Raw genomic sequence first — 20,113 nt, 5'->3', positions numbered from 1 at the left:
GTTCATCTGGAATTATAGATTTGGACCATGTTGGATAAATAATAGTTCTTGTTTCCATGCCCACATTTTGAACTTTTAAAAAAGGTGCAAACATAGCTGAAAATTTGTTTCTTCCTTACTTTATGCCTGGCAAATCGGAATGCATTAGGAAAGGGGGTTTAGAAGTACAAACCCTGATGATTTCGCTAATTGATTAATAGCTTTTTCTGCTGAGCTTAAAGAAGAAAATTCAATGTTGAAATTCAGGGCATAAACTTTGAAAGAATTTTGATTCTGGCAATGAATTTCTGTGATTGCTTTAAAACACTGGACCCACAATTGGGCTTTGTAGAATATACCTTATAGCCTAGAAGGAATAGGTGGTGTTTTGCCCCCAGCATCTGTTTGGCAGAGCACTTGGCTTTTGAAGTGCTTAGGACCAGAAAATCAACAGACCATTTTCCTACCACCTGAAGCTCCAGTTTCCATGAATATCTTATTTGCATAAGCAATGGCAGAACAGAATATCATATCCCTCACCCCTCTCATTTCACCAGCTAGATGTTTCACCTGCAAGATTTCCTTAAGTTATTTTTTCAAAGAAAAACTGAGAAACAATAATAAGGTTTATTGCAGTCACTACAACACAGCAGGATTTTCTAAAAAAGCACAGACATTTGGAAACTACTATTAATACTGGTAGTACATCTGAAATGTTTTCCTATTACAACAAGATGAAAAAAAACTACAAACCGTTGTGAACTTTCCTTTAGAAAACCTGGATTGTCACAGTACACTATGGATTATAAGGACAACCCTGAAGAACACAACTCATACTCTGTTCTGAACCATTTTGGTGAAATGGAAATAGGTCATTGCACAACCTATTGCAAAAATGTGGCCAAGATAAAGTTGGCTTAAATTTGATGATCTAGAAGTTTCAGAAATCTCCTACTTGTCTGTAAAATCTTCAGCAGCTTATATATATATATATTTGGTTTTTTTGGGCCACACCCGATAACGCTCAGGGGTCACTCCTGGCTATGTACTCAGAAATCGCTCCTGGCTTGGGGGACCATATGGGACGCCGGGGGATCGAACTGCCGTTCGTCCTAGGCTAGCACGGGCAAGGCGGGATGCTTTACCACTTGCACCACTGCTCTGGTCTTCAGCTTACATTATTTTTTTATACTTCAAAGAGACCTACAGTAAGGGACACAGCTGTTTAGATTAAGCAGATGTTCAACTAACTGCTTTTTATAAATGTCTATAATAATGTCCTAATGTTTTTACCCACAGAACAGCTGTAGTGTGTATTATAAAAACTTGAACTCCCACTTCAGTGCTCATGATTAGCATTCGTGTTTTTGCATTTTAATTTATATTCTAGTATGTGTATAATAACCTTATAATGTTATTATTCACAGTGATACTTGGATATATAGTTTGGATGCCCTAGTGATATATTTTGTTGGACTTCCAATACAGTGCTCATTATGATAATGTCTTAAAATATTTTAAATGATTTATTTTCCATATGATTATGCCTGCTTATATGATCGAATGTTCCTCTCCACAGACATCCTTGGATATGGCATCTGAATGTTATGAATTCTTGCTACAGTGCTCAGTCATTGAGTATGTTTTTGCAATTTATTTTTAATTCATGCTAATTTTCTACTATATCAGATGTCTTTGTTCTCAATTTGCCTTCAAGAAAGAAACATGGATGTTTGAGATATGTGATACAATACTCCAAAGAAGAGACTCTTTTTACAGTGCGCATCATCATATTACTTAGTATTCTAATCTTAAGTATTATGAATATTTTAAGAATCTTCTATGCATGTTCTAACCAATGAAGGCTTTTTCAGCAAAGTTCCCCTCCATCAATGTTGATTATTCCAAGAAATTGGAAAACCTTTCCACTTGACATGCAGGCTTTTTATTTTGAAGACCATTCCACCTGGCTCCATTTCCAAATGCAACCTATCTTTTTTGTCTGTGTCTGTGTATGTGTGTGTGAGTGGGGTGTGTGGCTTCTTCTATGTCTGTTTAATGTCCATCTATACAGGGGTTACTCCTGGCTCTATGCTCAGAAATCGCTCCTGGCACGCTCAGGGGACCATATGGAATGCCGGGATTCAAACCACTGACCTTCTGCATGCCTTACCTCCATGCTATCTCTCCAGCCCCTTCTTCCTTCTAGTATATTGCCTCTTCTTTCTCCCAGGAAGAGATGATGCCACCACTGCAGCTGGCTGGTGTGTTCTTAGAAGCACCCTTTCCTCCCACTTCCCTTCACCATGAACTGTTGCATGCAACTGACTTTGGCTTTTGAGAGACTTTTGGCTCTTGGACATTTCCTGATCCATGACTGCTGTGAGCCGGTTTTTCAGACTCCAGAAGACCATGTTGCTGGCTGAAGATGTAACCTGAAATTTTTTCTTCCTTCAAACTTTTTCAGAAGACTTAAAGGGGATATGTATATTTCTTTATATTTCCTTTGTATATTTCTCAGGTGTGATTTATCAATATGTATACTTCTTTATTGTATATTTTATTATTATGTAGATGTAGTTTCCCAGTTTTATTTTGATTTGCTAGTAAGAATTCATAGTAGATAGTATAGATAGTAACTTTTGAGTTTTGTATTTTTTTATTTTTTATGAGTTTTCTATTTTTATTTTTTATTTTTTTTATTTTTTTATTTTTTGGTTTTTGGGCCACACCCGGTGACGCTCAGGGGTTACTCCTGGCTATGTGCTCAGAAGTTGCTCCTGGCTTGGGGGACCATATGGGACACCGGGGGATCGAACCGCGGTCCGTCCAAGGCTAGCACAGGCAAGGCAGGCACCTTACCTTTAGTGCCACCGCCCGGCCCGTATTTTTTTAGTTTTTAGGTGACACCCTGCAGCACTCAGGGGTTCCTCCTGGCTCTATGCTCAGAAATTGCTCCTGGCAGGCTCGGGGGACCATATGGGATGCCAGGATTTGAACCACTGTTCTTCTGCATGCTGGCAAATGCCTTACCTTGGTGCTATCTCGCCAGCCCCGAGTTTTGTATTTTTAATAGAACTAGGTTATAGAGATTGCTTGGTTTGTTATTTTGCCTTAGGCTCCAATAGTATATGTGGCACTGTTCTTTTGGCATGGGCACATTAAAATGGGAAATTTTAGATCTAGAGAGGTAGTATACGTGGCACTGTTCTTTTGGCATGGGCACATTAAAATGGGAAATTTTAGATCTAGAGAGGAGTTGCTATTCATAATGGATGGAAACTCTAAAATGTTTGTTACAGGAGGGCTTTCCATGCTGAACACTTGCCACAGTGACTTGACTTAGGCTCAGTCTCTTGCACAATCACCCCTGAACCTTGGGTCTCATATTTGAATCTGACATTGTTTTCTATGCTAGGCACCACACCAGGAACTGACCTTCTAATAGGACAGACCCTAGAACTACTTCACATCTACTTGCTCCAGGGTGGGTGTCAGCCTTGGAAATCAGCAAGGACTTGCATTTAAGGCAGATTTCCCTGCCCTGCCACCTAACAGTGAGATGACACCAGGAGACACTTTAAGACACCCTGGCTTGGACATAGGATCTGTGCAAACACCAAGATCTTTAATTACTAAAGCCTGACTGTGACAACTGTGGTTGAGGAGAACCTTTCCTGGGACCATGAAGAAACACTTGGGTTTAGACAAATTAATATGCCTTGGGGCCAGAGAGATAGCATGGAGGTAGGGTGTTTGCCTTGCATGCAGAAGAACGGTGGTTCAAATTCTAGTATCTCATATGGTCTCCCAAGCCTGCCAGGAGCGATTTCTGAGCATAGAGCCAGGAGTAACCCCTGAGCACAGCTGAGTGTGACCTAAAAACACACAAACAAAAAATTAATATGCCTGGAGCCTGTAGATGGTCTAAATGGCAAGATGCTTCATGGGTAGGGACACCCTTTATTTAGACCAAATTTTTTTTCTATTTTTTTCAACTTTTGCTATGCTTGTGCAAAACACAGCCACTCCTTTTATCTTTGAGATAGAGATATCCACCCTTTTCTTAGAATCTTTGGGCATGGATTACTTTGTTTCACCTCATATTTCTGCATTTTTCTTTTCTTTTCTTTTTTTTTTTTTTTTTGGATTTTGGGTCACACCTGGCAGCGCTCAGGGGTTACTCCTGGATCCATGCTCAGAAATTCCTCCTGGCAGGCACGGGGGACCTTATGGGATGCTGGGATTCGAACTGCCATCCTTCTGCATGCAAGGCAAATGCCTTACCTCCATGCTATCTCTGGTCCATTTCTGCATTTTTCTAGGAAGTTAAGAAGGGGGAGATGTAGCTAATCACCTTAAACACACACCCTGTTTTAAAACTCAGAGCACATGACCTGCTTTCCCCAATCCCCTTACCCTATCTTCCCTCAACACAAAAGCTCACACCCTATTGTAATCCCCTCTCACAGCCTACCCGATTGGCTGACACAGAGTCCACACCTCACTCTTCACCTTACTCTCCCCTGATATAAATATCTATTTCCCGCCTACGATAAACTGAGTTACTCTCCTGAAGTGGCTGGTGGATGCTTCTTGGTGACTGCTCTACTCGCCTGAGATCCAACCTCACCAGTACTTCTACATCTTGGGATCTGACTTTACTGGCTTCATTTACATTGAACGTGAGAGAGACTATATTGCTCTGGTCAGTAGGTATTAGAAGTCACAGGAAAATTCACCTGGGAGACTACCTGAATCCAGTCCTCTCAACCTCCTTTACCCTAATACACTACTCTGAGGCTATTGTTCTCACTATAGGACTATGGCAAGTCTTGGATGAAGTGCCTACTTGAATTCTCCCCATTATTTGAGTTCAAGCCCCATAAGTCCTAAGATATGAAGGCTGTGACAAGTAGCCTGAACAAGACCTGCAAAAAGCAGAGAGCCAGGGAGAACTCCACTGAGTGGAACAAGCCATGTCTTGTTTTATTTTTCAGAGAAGGCGCTGAGAAAGGGGGTGCTGGAGAGACAGATACCACAGTGAGAGGAAACAGAAGATGTTGGCAGGAGGCCTGGGCAACCAGGACTGGGATAATTATCTAATTGCTCTGCATTTGCTTAGACACTCAACTCAACAGGGGTAAACTAGCCATTATTTCATCAGGTTGCTTAAAAAGTACAGATTTGTATGTGTGAAATTTCCTGCTGTGAAAGCCAGATTCTGAATCAGCTAATGGGGTCCAATGCCAAGTTACATCAATAATGTAGCTCGACAGCAAGTTTTTAATTAATCGCGCTGCTAAGTTCCCAGGATACTGGTGAGTGTCCAGTAGGCAAGAATGCGGGCAGAGCAGAACCAGGGCAGAACCCTCTGTAGCGTCAGGCTGGAGCTGGGACAGAAACTTGAGCATTTGCATAAACAGAGCGTTGGAGGTAAGTGAGGGCCAGAGCAGCAGGTCTCAGAGAGAGATGAGAAGAAAGCCATGTGTCTGGCTCTGGGCTCTGGGCTAATTATGGGGTGAAACATGGGTGAGGAAAGCTACCAGCTCATGGTCCCCACCTGTCCTTTCTTGACACAGAGTAGGTGGAAAGACATGATCTGAGGTCTTGTCTGGCCATCTCCTGCTGCCAGCAAAACTGGTATGTACCCACCCCACGTGTGCCAGAACTCATCACATGGGCCCTGTACCCTCTGCTCTAGGCTCTGACCTAGCTAGCCTGTCCAGATGTGAGCTTTCCCCTCTCTGGACTCTGGATCTCTCACCTTGCCTGGAGGAAGCCATTGGAACATCACCATTCCTCTCTACTCACCCCCCAGACTGGGTGCATTGGACAAATGAGACTGAGAAGCCTGTCTGGAAAGGAAATAGAACTGGACATATCAGTAAAAGGAGGTGTGTGATTGTTGAGACAGGGCACTGTAGACCAGGTCATCTTCTGGTCACCTTCTGGCCATCTTCCTGTGTTGTCCCCTCTCAGTAAGTTGGGACTGAGCATACCCTGGAGCACCCTATGCTGCATCTAACCGTCTTGGGTGGACATGTACATGTGACTCAGTTTGTTCTGGGGGCCCTGGAAACTCCTAAATGGGGGGACATGGATGACCAAGGGTACACTTATACGCTACCCCATGTTCCCTGACCTCCCTCTCTCTTGCCTCCATGTTCCTGTCTGGGGCAATCTTCTCCCAAATCCAAGACTTGTTTTGAATCAATCTTCTCCCAATCCAAGACTTGTTTTGAAATCCCTTTATGGATACTTGCTTCCGCAAGAACCCAGACCAGGGTTTAGGGGACGCGGCAATGTCCCACTGATCCCAGGCTCAAAGAAGGGGGAATGTGGGGCCTAAGGAGAAGCTTTTTGTTTGGTTTGGATTCTGGGTTTTGGTGTGACCCAATCCAGCTATGCTCAGGATTTACTCCTGGCTCTACACTCAGGAATTACTCCCGGAGGTGCTTGGAGACCATATGGGATACCAAGAATGGAACCCACGTTACGGTGTGTAAGGCAATTGCCCTAACGGCTACATTATCACTCCAGCCTCAAGGATAAACTATAAGGTAAAGGAAACAGCCTGAGAGAGCAGCTCCGGGCTTGCTCAGTGAACGTGAAGAGGCAGAAAACTGAGGTCAGAGGCCAGAGAGAATGAGGGCCCAGGTCAAGAGTGCTTCCCAGTAAAAAATCAGGCCTGGCCCAAGTGAGAAGGGCCATGCGGGGCTGGCAAGGAGACCTGCGGTCTGGCACTTTAAACACAAAAGAAAGCAGGGTCTCTTTCACTTCCACACTTGAGTCTCTCTTGCTTCCACAAGTGTGAGTAGAGAGATGCGGATGAGGCCTGAAGATTCTCCCAGTCAGGTGGCCAAGGGATTCAGCAAGGCTGCACCAAACCCCTCATCTGTCTCTCTGTTCCACAAGGGGCTCTTGAATCAGGGGGAAGCAATGAAGGAGACAAAAAGTGGTTTGATCCAGCATCCGTTTTGAAAGCAGAGCTACCAGAAGGATATCAGATCTGATTGGATTTTATAGAAAAGCAAGAGCAACCCAGGGGATTCCGGGGGATCCTGCGTGAGCCAGCAGGAGAATGAAGCAGGCATTTGCTGAGGTGAAAAAGACTCGGGGGAACACATTTCATGGGGAAATTGGAAGCTCAGTTTGGGCTGAGGAAACCAAGCAGAGCCAGGGACGGGGAGTCGGAGACAGGCAAAGCAAGACTTCAGGGGAAAGGAATGAGTGAGTGAGAGATTACTACGTTAAGAGTTAAGCGCCAGCAGTGTAGATGGGACCTAAGCCATGGGAACAGATGCGCCTGCAATAGCAACCTGTGGAGGAAAAAGAGGAGGGAGGAGGAAGAGGAGGAGGAGGAGGAGGAGGAGGAGGAGGAGGAGGACGACGACGAGAAGGAGAAGAAGGAGAAAGAGGGGGGGGAGGAGGTTGGAAATCAGAGGAGCATGTTTCTACCAGAAGCAGAAAAACCTCTTGCATGGCAACCTTGATTCTACTTTGGTGTTTTATGTGTTTATAAGCCTTTTTTGTTTGTTTGTTCGTTTGTTTTGGATCACGCTTGGTGGTGCTCAGGAGTTACTTCTGGCTCTGCACTCAGAAATCTATCCTGGCAGCCTCGGGGGACCCTATGGGATGCTGGGATTCAAACCACCTGCCATGCTGTCTCTCCAGCCCTTGATAGGAGCCATTTTCTTGACCAGACTATAAACTCTTTTTTTTTTTTTTTGGTTTTTGGGCCACACCCGGTAACGCTCAGGGGTTACTCCTGGCTATGTGCTCAGAAGTTGCTCCTGGCTTGGGGGACCATATGGGACACCGGGGGATCGAACCGCGGTCCGTCCAAGGCAGCGCTGGCAAGGCAGGCACCTTACCTTTAGCGCCACCGCCCGGCCCCCAGACTATAAACTCTTATAGAGCTGGACTAATGACCGATTTTCTCCCTTCCCATACAGGGACAAGAACTGAAAGGAGCTCTCGACAAGCATTTCACCTTCTATGTTGTGTATTCATCTAAAATATCACATTCTCTGTGAAATGTCCCACCAGTCTGCCTGCCGGAGGCTGCCCTTTTCTGAACTCTGGCCACTCTTACCACCGGTACTTCTCAGTGCTTTTCCTTTCCATTGGAATGCATCGGCTCATGACTAATGTGCCTTCATCTCCTGATGGACAGGCCTTGCTTGACTCCACAAGGCCCCAAATTAATCAAGTGACTAGTGTCTGTCTGTATCCAAAATGCCTTATGGCAGACAGTTGGTGAACACTGCCTTGTCTCCTTTCTCCCAGTGTTCTCCCCTGGAGGCTGAGACTTCTGGCCCTCTGGATGAGCACAGATCTGCTGATTTATGCCCACCCCCTGGCATCACAGGGTGATGTCCCCATCATGCCAACCATAGCTACTGAAGTCATACCACCCCTTTTCTTCAAGCAGGGTGAATTAAACAGTGCTCCATGCACCTCACTTTGGAGGAATGGGAGGAGGAACAGAGCCTCCTAGGTTTTGGTCTCTCTCTCTCTCTCTCTCTCTCTCTCTCTCTCTCTCTCTCTCTCTCTCTCTCTCTCTCTCTCTCTCTCTCTCTCTCTCCTCACCTTGTGCTGTACCAAGCCAGAGGCACCCCCTTTACTGCTCTCTTAATCAGTCTGGCCATTTTTCAACTGGGTAAAAACAATAAAAACAAGAGAGAAATGAAGTGTCCGTGATACAGAGCTTCTGGGATGTTTGCAAATGCCAAGCCCAGAAAGGAGTTTCCATCTGAAAATGGTAATGTCAGGGTTTTGAAAAAATCCTTCCCAATTTATTCTTTTCTTTCTTTTCTTTTTGAGCTGAGACTTTGAGCTGAGATAAAGAGATGCCTGAGCCTAAAAATAAGTTTTACATGCTAGAATGACGAGGTGACGCTTTCACACCTGACAAAATCTGAATCCAGCCTGACAAGTGAAGTTCCTCTGATATGACAAAACAGAAAGGTCCCTCCCAGGGAGAAGCGAACAGTCTCAGCATGACAGCTGGCAAAGAGGCCAGCGAGATGTCACAGACCTGCACGGGGAGATGTCACAGACCCGCATGTCACTTTATGGTTGGTGGCACCATTTGCTCGTGAAATTTTTCTTATTTCTCAACTATTTCCCTGCATCTCCCTTACTCTCCACGACTCTAACTACTCAGGACCCCAGGGTCTATATACAGACATGAAAATTGCACTCCATGTCCTTGTGTTACCTGGGGTCACAAGCCCTGCTCATAGCCTGGCCCCTGCGGCTCACAAAGGGCCACATGGTGACAGGGCGGCTGCCAGGCTCCAGCTGGGGTTCAGAGAGCAGGAGTATCCAAATCAAGAGTGTCCTTGGGGACTCAGTGTGTCTTCACTTATGTTAAAGGGGTAAATACAAGTGGTTCCCACCTTTGTGCTGCACCGCTGGGCTATCCAGGCTAGGTGCAGTCCCCACCATGGCTAACCCAGGAGCGTTTTTGTAAGAACCCACATGACCTGCTGCCACTCACCCTGCAAGTGATGCTTTTGTGACAGAGGCAGCCATAGCACAGGGGAGGGGTCTGGTCTTACATCAGCCAACGTAAGTTCGATCCTCAGCACCCTATATAGTCCTTGAGTACCGCCAGGTATAATTCCTGAGTAATAAATAATAATAATAATAATAATAATAATAATAATAATAATAATTCCAGAGCCAGGAGTAACCCCTGAGCACTAGGTGTGCCCCCAAACAAAAGATTTCAGATGTGCCAAATGTCAGCTCTAATATGATGAATAAATCCAAACTAAATAGCTATTGTTTTGTCATCTATAATCTTATATAAATAAAAACTGGTTTAACCTGCCTATGTACTTCTACACAGAAAACCCTTGGAAGGGTTCAAAGAAACTGGTCCTGGCTTCTGTCCTTGGAAAAGATGGAGAGTTCTTTGTGCACTGGATATGTTTACAAACTTTGCTTTACATGAGGTTTAGAATTTGAAAAGCAAGGAAAGAACTTCCTGGAACTTCTCTTTCCCATCATCTGGGTTGTGGGTTCTTTCCCATTACTCAAGGGCTCCTCTATTGACCTACTGTAACTTCCTGCCAATAATACCCATCTGTCCTACTCTGCTTAGGTAATAAGTAACTAGAATCCTTCTTTCCACTGAGTGTTTTGCATCTTTTGCCTTCTTGGCAAATTCCTCACCATGCTGCTGTGAGCAAACTGAGTATGCTGTTGGCTGGTCTGACCTGCCCTGGTGAAGGGAGGTTTTTTCAGAGGAAAAAGCCTCAGTGATGAGATGAAGGTTGGTGACCATGACAGTCAAAAATAGTGCTCAGATAAGAGCTGGTTCTCAATGCTCTTGTGAGTGCTGATTCTTGCTGCAAATTCCCCAGAGGAGCTGGTGCTTTTGGCCACCCCCCCCTTTTTTTTTCTTTCATTTTCCATCATACTGTTCTGCTTCCACTTAAGCTAACTTATTTCTCCTAGAAGCATTGATGGTCTTTTCTGTATTTTTAGATGAGGCTCAGAACTCTTGATCTTCTAAAGTCATAGCCCAAGCCTGAAATATGTATGAAATATTTCTGTATGGAAGCACAGATTTAGCCAAGCATGGCTTACCCCGCTCCCCACTTTATGCAAACTGCGTGTGCTGATGTGCATGTGTAGATGCTAATTTTGGCAGGTGGCAAGTGTGCAGACTGTGGTGTTTAAGTGCAGAGGAAGAGGGAGCGCATTAGGAGGAAATGACAGCTGAAAAAGAATCTGGTGAACTTAACCTTATTTTGCTCCAAGCAAAAGATTCCCCAGGTATCTCTAAGGTCACTCATGAGCACAGAGCTAGAGCTAGGACTAGTCCCTGAGCACCACAGGATGTGGCTCACAAATAAACTAGGAATGAGAGAGAGAGAGAGAGAGAGAGAGAGAGAGAGAGAGAGAGAGAGAGAGAGAGAGAGAGAGAGAGAGAGAGAGAGAGAGAGAGAGAGAGAGAGAAGGATGGCATTCCTAGACTGGGCAAGAGAGGATCTGATATGAGAACAATAAGAAACTGTAAAAAAAATTATGATTTCAGCATTAATGGCGAGGACTTAAAATTAGTCAACTGGAATGGAATTCTGTACACAGAACAGGGGGAAATAACTACACAAAGAGAAATGCCAGATAAGGAAAAATACCAGCTGTAAGTAATTGGAATAGACTGACAAAGGAAGCAAGAGTTGGAACTTGAGATATAAAATTTAACCTGGAGAGCAAATGATAAACTTTATGCCAAATAAACTACTTGCCACCACAAGGAAAGTGTTTCATTTCTACATGGTTTTAAACACCATTTCTGTGATGACTTGTAAGTTACATGGGAAACAAATAATAAAAACAATAATAAAAGCAACAACAGATAATGAAGAGCAAAGAGTCCTGGTGAGCAATGTCTTTTACATTCTTGGGAAAAGAGTAACTCACCAATATGGTAGTGGTTGGTTACATTTTCTTTTTTGTTTTGTTTTGTTTTATTTTTCGGGGGTTACACACAATGATGCTTAGGGCTTATTCCTGATGCCTTGCTCAGGAATTGTCCCTCATAGGCTTGAGGATGCTGGGGATAGAATTTGGTCAGTCGTATGCAAGCAAATGCCCTACCTGCTGTACTATTACTCTGGCCCTGATGGTCACATTTTTATACTGTATGAAATTCTTTTTTTTTTTTTCAGGCCACACCCGTTAGATGCTCAGGGGTTACTCCTGGCTATGCGCTCAGAAATAGCCCCTGGCTTGGGGGGACCATATGGGACACCGGGGGATCGAACCATGGTCCTTTCCTTGGCTAGCGCTTGCAAGGCACACACCTTACCTCTAGCGCCACCTCGCTGGCCCCCAATTTCAAATAAAGTATTATATATGCTTAGCCTTTTAAAATTTGAGTCATTAATCAAGCATGGGTATAGATTTTCAGTAAATGGTACTTATTTTGACACATATCTAAGACACATACTTTTTTTTTGTGGGAGGGAGGTTTAGGTCACACCTGGCAGCACTCAGGGGTTACTCCTGGCTTTGAGCTCAGAAGTCACTCCTGGCTGGCTTCGGGTCACCATATGGGATGCCGGGATGGGATGCTATGATGGGATGCCTGATTCTAACCACCATCCATCCTGGGTCAGCTGTGTGCAAGGCAAACACCCTACTGCTGTGCTATCTCTTTGGCCCCCAATAAGACACATGCTTATGTATAGAATCTCACTTAGTTTAAAACAGGGGTCTTAAACTCGCGGCCCACAAGCTGCAAAAGACCCTCCGTACAACATTTTGTGGCCCTGCCCTCGAGGAATCTTTTTTTGTTTTGTTTTGCATTAGTTGTTTGTCACCCCCCCCCAATGTTCAAGGCTTACTACTGACTTCGCACTCAAGGATCACCCCGACTTTGCTGCCTGCGGCCCCCAGGTAAATTGAGTTTGAGACCCCTGGTTTAAAAGGAGGAAAATATTAGGAGAACACACACAGTTTTGTTTCTGTCAGGAGAGCTTTTTGCGTGTGATGTTTTAAGACAGGAACAATCCAATGAGAGGGTAAAATCCATTGTGTGTGAGGGGCCGGAGAGATAGCATGGAGGTAAGGCGTTTGCCTTTCATGCAGAAGGTCATCGGTTCGAATCCCGGTGTCCCATATGGTCCCCCGTGCCTGCCGGGAGCAATTTCTGAGCATGGAGCCAGGAGTGGCCCCTGAGCACTGCCGGGTGTGACCCAAAAACCACAAAAAACAACAACAACAACAACAAAAAAAATCTATTGTGTGTGAGAGAGAGGTTGCTGGCAAGATTGTTCTCTTGAGTCAGCCTGTAAGAAATAGGGAAAAAGGAAACACCAATGAGAAGAAAACCGGCCATGGGTTATGAGGCTCATGAGCTGAAAGATGTAGGAAAGGAAGAGAGTCGGCAGCGTCAGCTTTGAGAGCAAGAAGGTCTATGCGAAAGAGAGCAGGGGAGGGGCCGGAGAGATAGCATGGCGATGGGGCGTTTGCCTTGCATGCAGAAGAAAGCTGGTTTGAATCTCCGCATCCCCTACCGTCCCCTGAGCCTGCTGGGGGGCAGTTTCTGAGCTCAGAGCCAGGAACTGCCCCTGAGCACTGCTGGGTGTGACCCAAAAACCAAAAAAAAAAAAAAAAAAAGAGCAGAGACTGTTTTAGATAGGGACAAACTCTAACCTCCTTCACAAAGCCTGGGAGCAACTGGTCAGATTTGTCTTTTGTGGTAAGCTGAGGCCATATGCATTTAGACCAATACTTATAAATGTGAATGAACATTCTTTTTTAAATATAATTTATTTATTTTACTTCTTTTTTCCTCTGCTCCCACAACCCTATTTTACTTCTTTTTAATAATTTCCTTATTTGGGGCCGGAGAGATAGCATGGAGGTAAGGCGTTTGCCTTTCATGCAGAAGGTCATCGGTTCGAATCCCGGCGTCCCATATGGTCCCCCGTGCCTGCCAGGAGCAATTTCTGAGCATGGAGCCAGGAATAACCCCTGAGCACTGCCGGGTGTGACCCAAAAACCACAAAAAAAAAAAAAATTTTCCTTATTTAAGCAAAAGTATTGGACACTTCACAAATTTGCATGTTATTCTTGCACAGGGCCATGCTAATCTTCTCTTTATTGTTCCAGTTCTAGTATATGTGCTGCTGAAGTGAACACTGAATGAGCATTCTTATTAACTACCCATAAGAAATTATATTGAGATTATATACTGAATATATACTATATATTGCCATTGAGATTATATTATACACGGTTAGTTCAACTTAAACAAAAAAAGAACATATCTAAATTACTTTTGGGGCCGGAGCTGTGGTGCAATGCATTTGCCTTGCATGCACTAACCTAGGACAGACCGCAGTTTGATTCCCCAGTGTCCCATATGGTTCCCCAAGCCAGGAGGGATTTCTGAGCGTACAGCCAGGAGTAACCTCTGAGCATCACTGGGTGTGGCCCAAAAAACAAAAAAAAATTTAAATGAATAAATAAATAATAAAATACGTGAGCCGGAGAGATGATACAGCAGTAGGGTGTTCGCTTTGCAAGCAGCTGATTCAAATAGACGGTGGTTCGAATCCCGACATCCCATATGGTCCCCCGTGCCTGCCAGGAGCGATTTCTGAGCACAGAGCCAGAAGTAACCCCTGAGTGCTGCCAGGTGTGATCCCCCAACAATAAAATAAAATACTTGCATAAGGTTCATTCCCCATTTCTGTTATGCTTAGAGACCACCAGGAACACACATGGTAGTACCTGGGATCAAACTCAGGCTCTCTCATTTACTAAGCAGTTTCTCTATTACTGAAACTACCTTCCACATTGGTTTATGTACCTAGCAGTGAAATTTGAACAAATACCACAAATGATTTTTCTACTTTCACAGAATGATAAAAGACTCTCCAGATCTTTGGAATTTGCCAGTTATGCTCTGAATCAAGATTAAGAGAAGATTAAATTAAATACCGAGTGTTTGAAGATGATTTGACACATAATAAGTACCTACAAATATCATGTGTGTAAAGATGACACCTAACAAGGAAAACATTTAGGCATGCTCTGCCACTTTCCTACATATATATTCTAAAACCAAGAAATGACTTTAGATCAAAAGGGGCCAGAGCAATCTTGCAGTGGGTAGGGCATTTGCCTTGCATGTGGCTGACTTAGGTTCATTCCCTGGCACTCTATGGTCCCTGAGCATAACCCCTGAGTGCCACCTGGGTACAATCCAAAAAACAAACAAACAAAAAAGTCACCTTAAAAAGCACTAATTTGTTTCTCAGTAATAGGCCACTTTTTTCTTCCAATATTTGAGAGAAAATTCCCATTTCTAATATATAAGCTCTATCTCTGAATGTTGAGCTATATTTGAGGGGGATGAGTTAACAGTAGGTTTGGATCTGGCATCTAGCAATGTCTTTATCATTCTGCGCAATATGTTTAAGATACCAAATTCAAAATTTATAAATCCTGCAACTATTTTGCTAATTAAATGTGGCAAAAAAATACTTATGTTAGTATAGGTTAGAAACACATATTGAGAAAATCAGTGACAACTTTTGGGCTACAGGAACAATATCTGTAATGGACAAAGAGGTATTGTAAAATAATAAAGAAGAAAACATATCATAATTTTTTTTTTTTTTTGGTTTTTGGGTCACACCCGGCAGTGCTCAGGGATTACTCCTGGCTCTACGCTCAGAAATCACTCCTTGTAGGCTCGGGGGACCAGATGGGATGCCGGGATTCAAACCACCATCCTTCTATATGCCAGGTAAATGCCTTACCTCCATGCTATCTCTCTGGCCCCTATTTTTTATTTTTTAATTTTAATTTAATTTAATTTTGGATTTGGGTTTTGGGTCACACCCAGCAGCGCTCAGGGGTTACTGCTGGCTCTACGCTCAGAAAGCACTCCTGTCAGGCTCAGGGGATGATCTGGGATGCCGGGATTTGAACCACCGTCCTTCTGCACGCAAGGCAAACGCCTTATGTCCATGCTATCTCTCTGGCCCCAACATATCATAATTTTAAAATCAAAGTACAAAAATCCAAACAGGGCCTGAAGAGAATAGAAATGGCTACTTTGATAACTTGTCAGGAGAAATCAAATGGAGCTGGTATTTATTGTTTAGGTGATTAACAATGCTCAGCTTTAAAAGGGATGCAGACTGAGATGCATAAAGGATGTTGGTAGCTATCCCTCTCAAGCACTATGAATGGAAAGAAAATTAGAACACAATTGCTCATTAGTATCTGGTTATATGTCAAACTGTAAATATGCTTAGCCTTTGACCTAGCCATTACACTCCTAGAAATTTATACTAAGGAGAAAAAAAATTATGACCAAAATCTAAGTATGTCTGAAAGTAACACAGAAAAACTTTAAAATTTCATAACATCAGGAAAAGGCACATATAATATGTCGCTGACTAAAACCAGCATGTAATATTGCTTAGTCTCTATTTAGTAACTACTAAGCAGTGACCACATTTCTATGAAAACATACATGGATTTTTTTTTCTGTGTGTTTTAAGTGTCCAAATAGATGTGGGAAAGGATATTCCCAACCATAAAAAGGGCCTAGTGTGATTCCCCTTGAGTGGTGGGGCTTGTAGTTGGTTGTGCCTTTATCATTGGATCTTGTGTCTTATTTGAGTCATGAGTTAGGGCCACTTGATATCCTGGTGAGCAGGTTCTCACCCCAGGGACTTTGCTTGTGTCCTGGCTTTAATGGACACCACCACAGGTAAGAGCAGAAACTATAGAGTAGAAACTGTTTCTGCTTTCACCCTCGCCTATGTTCCTGACAAAACAGTCTCGGCACAGTTTCATCCTTTTTTCCTCTTTATCCTCTATTGTCCTCTAATATAAAATAATCACCAAAAGAAAGTTTTGTATTGGCCTGTAATCCCCAATAACTAGAAACAGTACCAAGGACCTCTTGGCATTAATATCTATTAAGAAAAAAACCCCACACAAGTGGACACGCTTCTGTGTAACACAAACATCCTGAGACCTTTGTTCTGATTCTGAGTGCAGACCAAAGAGAACATTTTAATCTTGTGATCAGGCTAATTTCTCTGCTGAATTAGCCCCCAAGAGGGGCCTTGCCAGTTCTCAGCCGACCTGGTTGCTGGGCAGGTCACTGCTTAGGCCCTGCCTTGCTGGTGTTTCTGGGGCCTTCCCTGTGGAGATGGGTGGACCCTGTGGTACTAGAGATCCAAGCCTGCAAGGCCTGAGCCTTAAGACAGTGATGTCTCTCTTGGCTTTATTCGTGCTGACTTTTAATTCATGAAACAACCGTAAATTTAACGACATCTCTATGGGGGAATCCACATGTTTTTCTCGACAAAACCTTTCATCATTTAAAAATAAATGACTAAATACTTTGCTCCTCAATTGTTGAAAACTTGTCACACTTTATAACCAGTTGCACGGAAATCCAAGAATGAACACACAAATCTTCCAAGTGGCAAAAACGGAATTTCCCTTTTCCTGTATTCTGGTCTGTATGAAGTGAGATTAATGCCTGTGTCCCCCCAAAGGGAGGAAAAGGACCCCCTCCAGCCACAGCCACACACACAGTAGCCAACACTGGCCCACTGGGGCTGTGAGGCTGGGATGAGATGACTGTCTGGTGGCCTGTGGGAGCCTCCAGGCCGTGTTTACCTGCTTGTCTCTCAGGGGCTGCACCACTTGGCTGACACAGAGCTCCAGGTCCTTGACGTAGTCTCTCTCCGTCTGGATCAGCTCTGCGATGATTCTCAGCCGCTTTGCCATCATTCTCTGTGTGCGGTGCTCCTCATCTCGGCTGGGGGTTGTGGCTGCACAGCACTCGGCCTGTGGGGTCATCTTCTCTGTGGGACACAGACAGGCACACATCAGTCCTTATGTGCCTGCATCCTTACAAAGCCCCCACAGCCATGTTGCAGTTGACAGGGTAAAGATGAGGTCCCCTGATGGGTCCTGACCAAATGATGCACGGGAGTTTTCCGGAAGGTTTAGAGTGCTGGGTTTTTGTTTCTGTTCGTGTTTGTGGGGATGGGGGCACACCTGGTGGCACTCAGAGGTTATTCCTAATTCTGCACTCAGAAATCACTCCTGCATGTATGGGGGATCATATAGGATATTGGGGATAGAACACAGGTCATCTGTGTGCAAGGCAAATGCCCTCTTGGCTGTGCTATCCTTCTGGCCCCTAAAGGTTTTTTTGTTTTTGTTTTTGTTTTTTTTTTAGTTGGTTCTGGGGCCACTCCTGGAGATTCTCAGGGCTTCCCCTTGCCTCTGTGCTCAAGGAGCACCTGAGCAGTGCTTGGGAAACTATTTGTGGTGCTTGAGATCAAACCGGGTGGATCTCACAAAAGGCAAGTGCCCTCTCCTCAGTCCCGCCCTCTCTCTCAGTCCCTAGAAGATTAGGATTTTATTAAGCCAGGAGGAAGCAAGAAGGGATGTGGGAACAGATACTTCAAATAAGTCATTTAGTCAGATTAAATGGTTATGTGTAATTCAAAACAGTCCCATTGAAGGGGCCAAAGAAGTACAGCATGTATGGTGTTTGCCTTACACACCACTGGACAGCTTTCAATCCCCAGCACCCCATTATGGTGCTAATCCCATCAGAAGTGATTCCTGAGTGTAGAATCAGGAGTAAGCCTGCCTCAAACAAACAAACAGTCCCATTGATACATTACTTTATAAACCTAGTATTTTTGGTTAAACATGTGTATATTCATATATAAGCAGTTTAGATCTAATTTCTCCTAAAACATATTTCCATTTAAATCAAGGGAAAACTCACCCCCCCTTTTTTTTTCATAGAGGGTCTTGTACAGTGTCAGAGGCTGAACTCTGGTGGGCTGATGACAAGCAGGAGCCTTATTTCTGAACGATCTCTCTGGCCCCAAGTGACTTTTATTTTTATTTATTTCTTTTTTTAAAACCATTTTTGTGTTGAAGTACTGGGACTTACAAGACTGTTAATTACATTTCACAAGTATACATCATTCCAACTCTACATCCACCAGCAGGGTAACCCAGTAAAGGAAGATTTCTAATTAGTAAGAGTACACTTCCCAATTTTTTTGTCCCAACTGTTGAAAGTGATTGCATTTCCATTCTGAAAGGGCAGTATGCCAATTTCAGTGACATGGAAGGATGTTTGCCCACGGCTGGGATTCTCTGAATTCAAAGTCAGAATTTGTGAGGAGGGGAAGCTGGGGTGGATGAGCCCAACTAGGTCAGGTCTCTCATAACTCATATGCAGTTCTGTGCTATTGAAAGGAAACTGTGTGTGCTATTCTGATGAGGCATCTGGTGGTCACACTCAGGAAGGGCATGGGCTGCCTAGGTGCATTCCTTAATCTTTCTGAGCCTCCTGAATCCTTCTGAAAATAGAGATGGGGGTGGCTTATGGGACAGAGTGAGGGGATGAGGGACACTCAGACAGAGATGCCCCCACAAACCCATGTGGACAATACCACACTGCTGCTCAGCTTTCCAGGGAAGATGGAAGATAAGTAGATGCCAACTGCTGGTCCCTTTGCTCCCCCAGTTCTACACCTTTTTGCCTTTTGAAAGATGAGTGCCAGTGCTTGGAGGGAACAAGTAAAGAAAGGGCATCTATTCTGGTCTCCAGCAGAGAAAGATTCTACAGCTTATACTCCTGGGCTCCTTTTGGGATCTATATTTTTTGAATTTGATTCTTCTATCAACTCAACTCACTTCCAGTTTTTCCATAATGATTAAAATGCCTGGCAGTGGAGTCTGCCAGTGCTGCATTGCTCAGGTACTCTAACAAACGAGTTCATAATGAGTTTGGGTCTAACAACAAATGGTTCTAAATAAAATGTCAGCCCGGATATTCAACTTGAGAAACTTTCCTGGGTCCTAAAGCCTTTTCAGAGGCTTTCCAGTTGAGCAATCCTCTGTGATATCTTTATTTGCTTTATGACTCAAGTTTTATTGCAGAAACAAAGACCCGACTTACATCACTTTATGGTTATTAAGCACTTTCCGTGTTTGAATTTCTTAAACTGACAAAGTCCACAATGCACTGTGGGCACAAGTTTACTTTTCATAAGATCCTTTTGACGGTTAATGCTTTTTTCCTTTTTGCGACACTTTATTTTTACATATAAAATACTTTGCCACACATGAGTATTACCAGCATTTATCACCAAGTCAGCAGCCTGCTAGAATCATCTTTTATTCCTAGACCAAGCAGCAGAAAAGTGAAGTATTCAGTATGAAAAGAAACTAGAGCTTTCCAAATGAATATTTTCCAGTGGTTAGAACAACTAAAGGATGATTAAACCTAATGTTATGAGGACTTGGGGAGGAGTCAAACATGTACACACGTACACTCATTCACACACATGTACACATTCAAACACACACATACATCTGAGTGTGATAGTATACTATAGCAGGTGAAGCGCTTGTCTTGCATACATCCTATCCAGGTTCAATTCCCCAGCACCATTTATGGCCCCTCAAGTCCTCCAGAAGTGATCCCTGAACTCTCTGAGGATGGCCCAACCACTCCCCCACCAAAAACCAACCAACCAACCAACCAAAAAAAAACAAAAACAAAAACAAAAAACCCTGAAAACTAAAGTAG

General features: G+C 43.8%; 1 protein-coding gene and 1 non-coding gene across 2 annotated transcripts in view; both read right to left on the bottom strand.

The window, feature by feature from the left end:
* ARHGEF38 (Rho guanine nucleotide exchange factor 38) overlaps window positions 1-20,113 on the bottom strand; it is an 83,767-nt gene that overhangs the window by 48,724 nt on the left and 14,930 nt on the right. Inside the window, exon 2 of the mRNA XM_049786542.1 lies at window positions 17,164-17,351. Within this exon, the coding sequence (XP_049642499.1) occupies window positions 17,164-17,351 (188 nt within the window). The remainder of the gene's footprint in view (window positions 1-17,163; window positions 17,352-20,113) is intronic.
* Window positions 13,545-13,650, bottom strand: LOC126029217 (U6 spliceosomal RNA). Its single transcript, XR_007502860.1, has one exon. It is a non-coding gene; the product is annotated as a U6 spliceosomal RNA (small nuclear RNA).

Source organism: Suncus etruscus, chromosome 14 (genome assembly GCF_024139225.1).
Source record: "Suncus etruscus isolate mSunEtr1 chromosome 14, mSunEtr1.pri.cur, whole genome shotgun sequence".
In the NCBI taxonomy this organism is placed as follows: Eukaryota; Metazoa; Chordata; class Mammalia; order Eulipotyphla; family Soricidae; genus Suncus; species Suncus etruscus.
The sequence above is the reverse complement of the archived record's forward strand: the minus strand, read 5'-3'. Positions and strand labels throughout refer to the sequence as shown.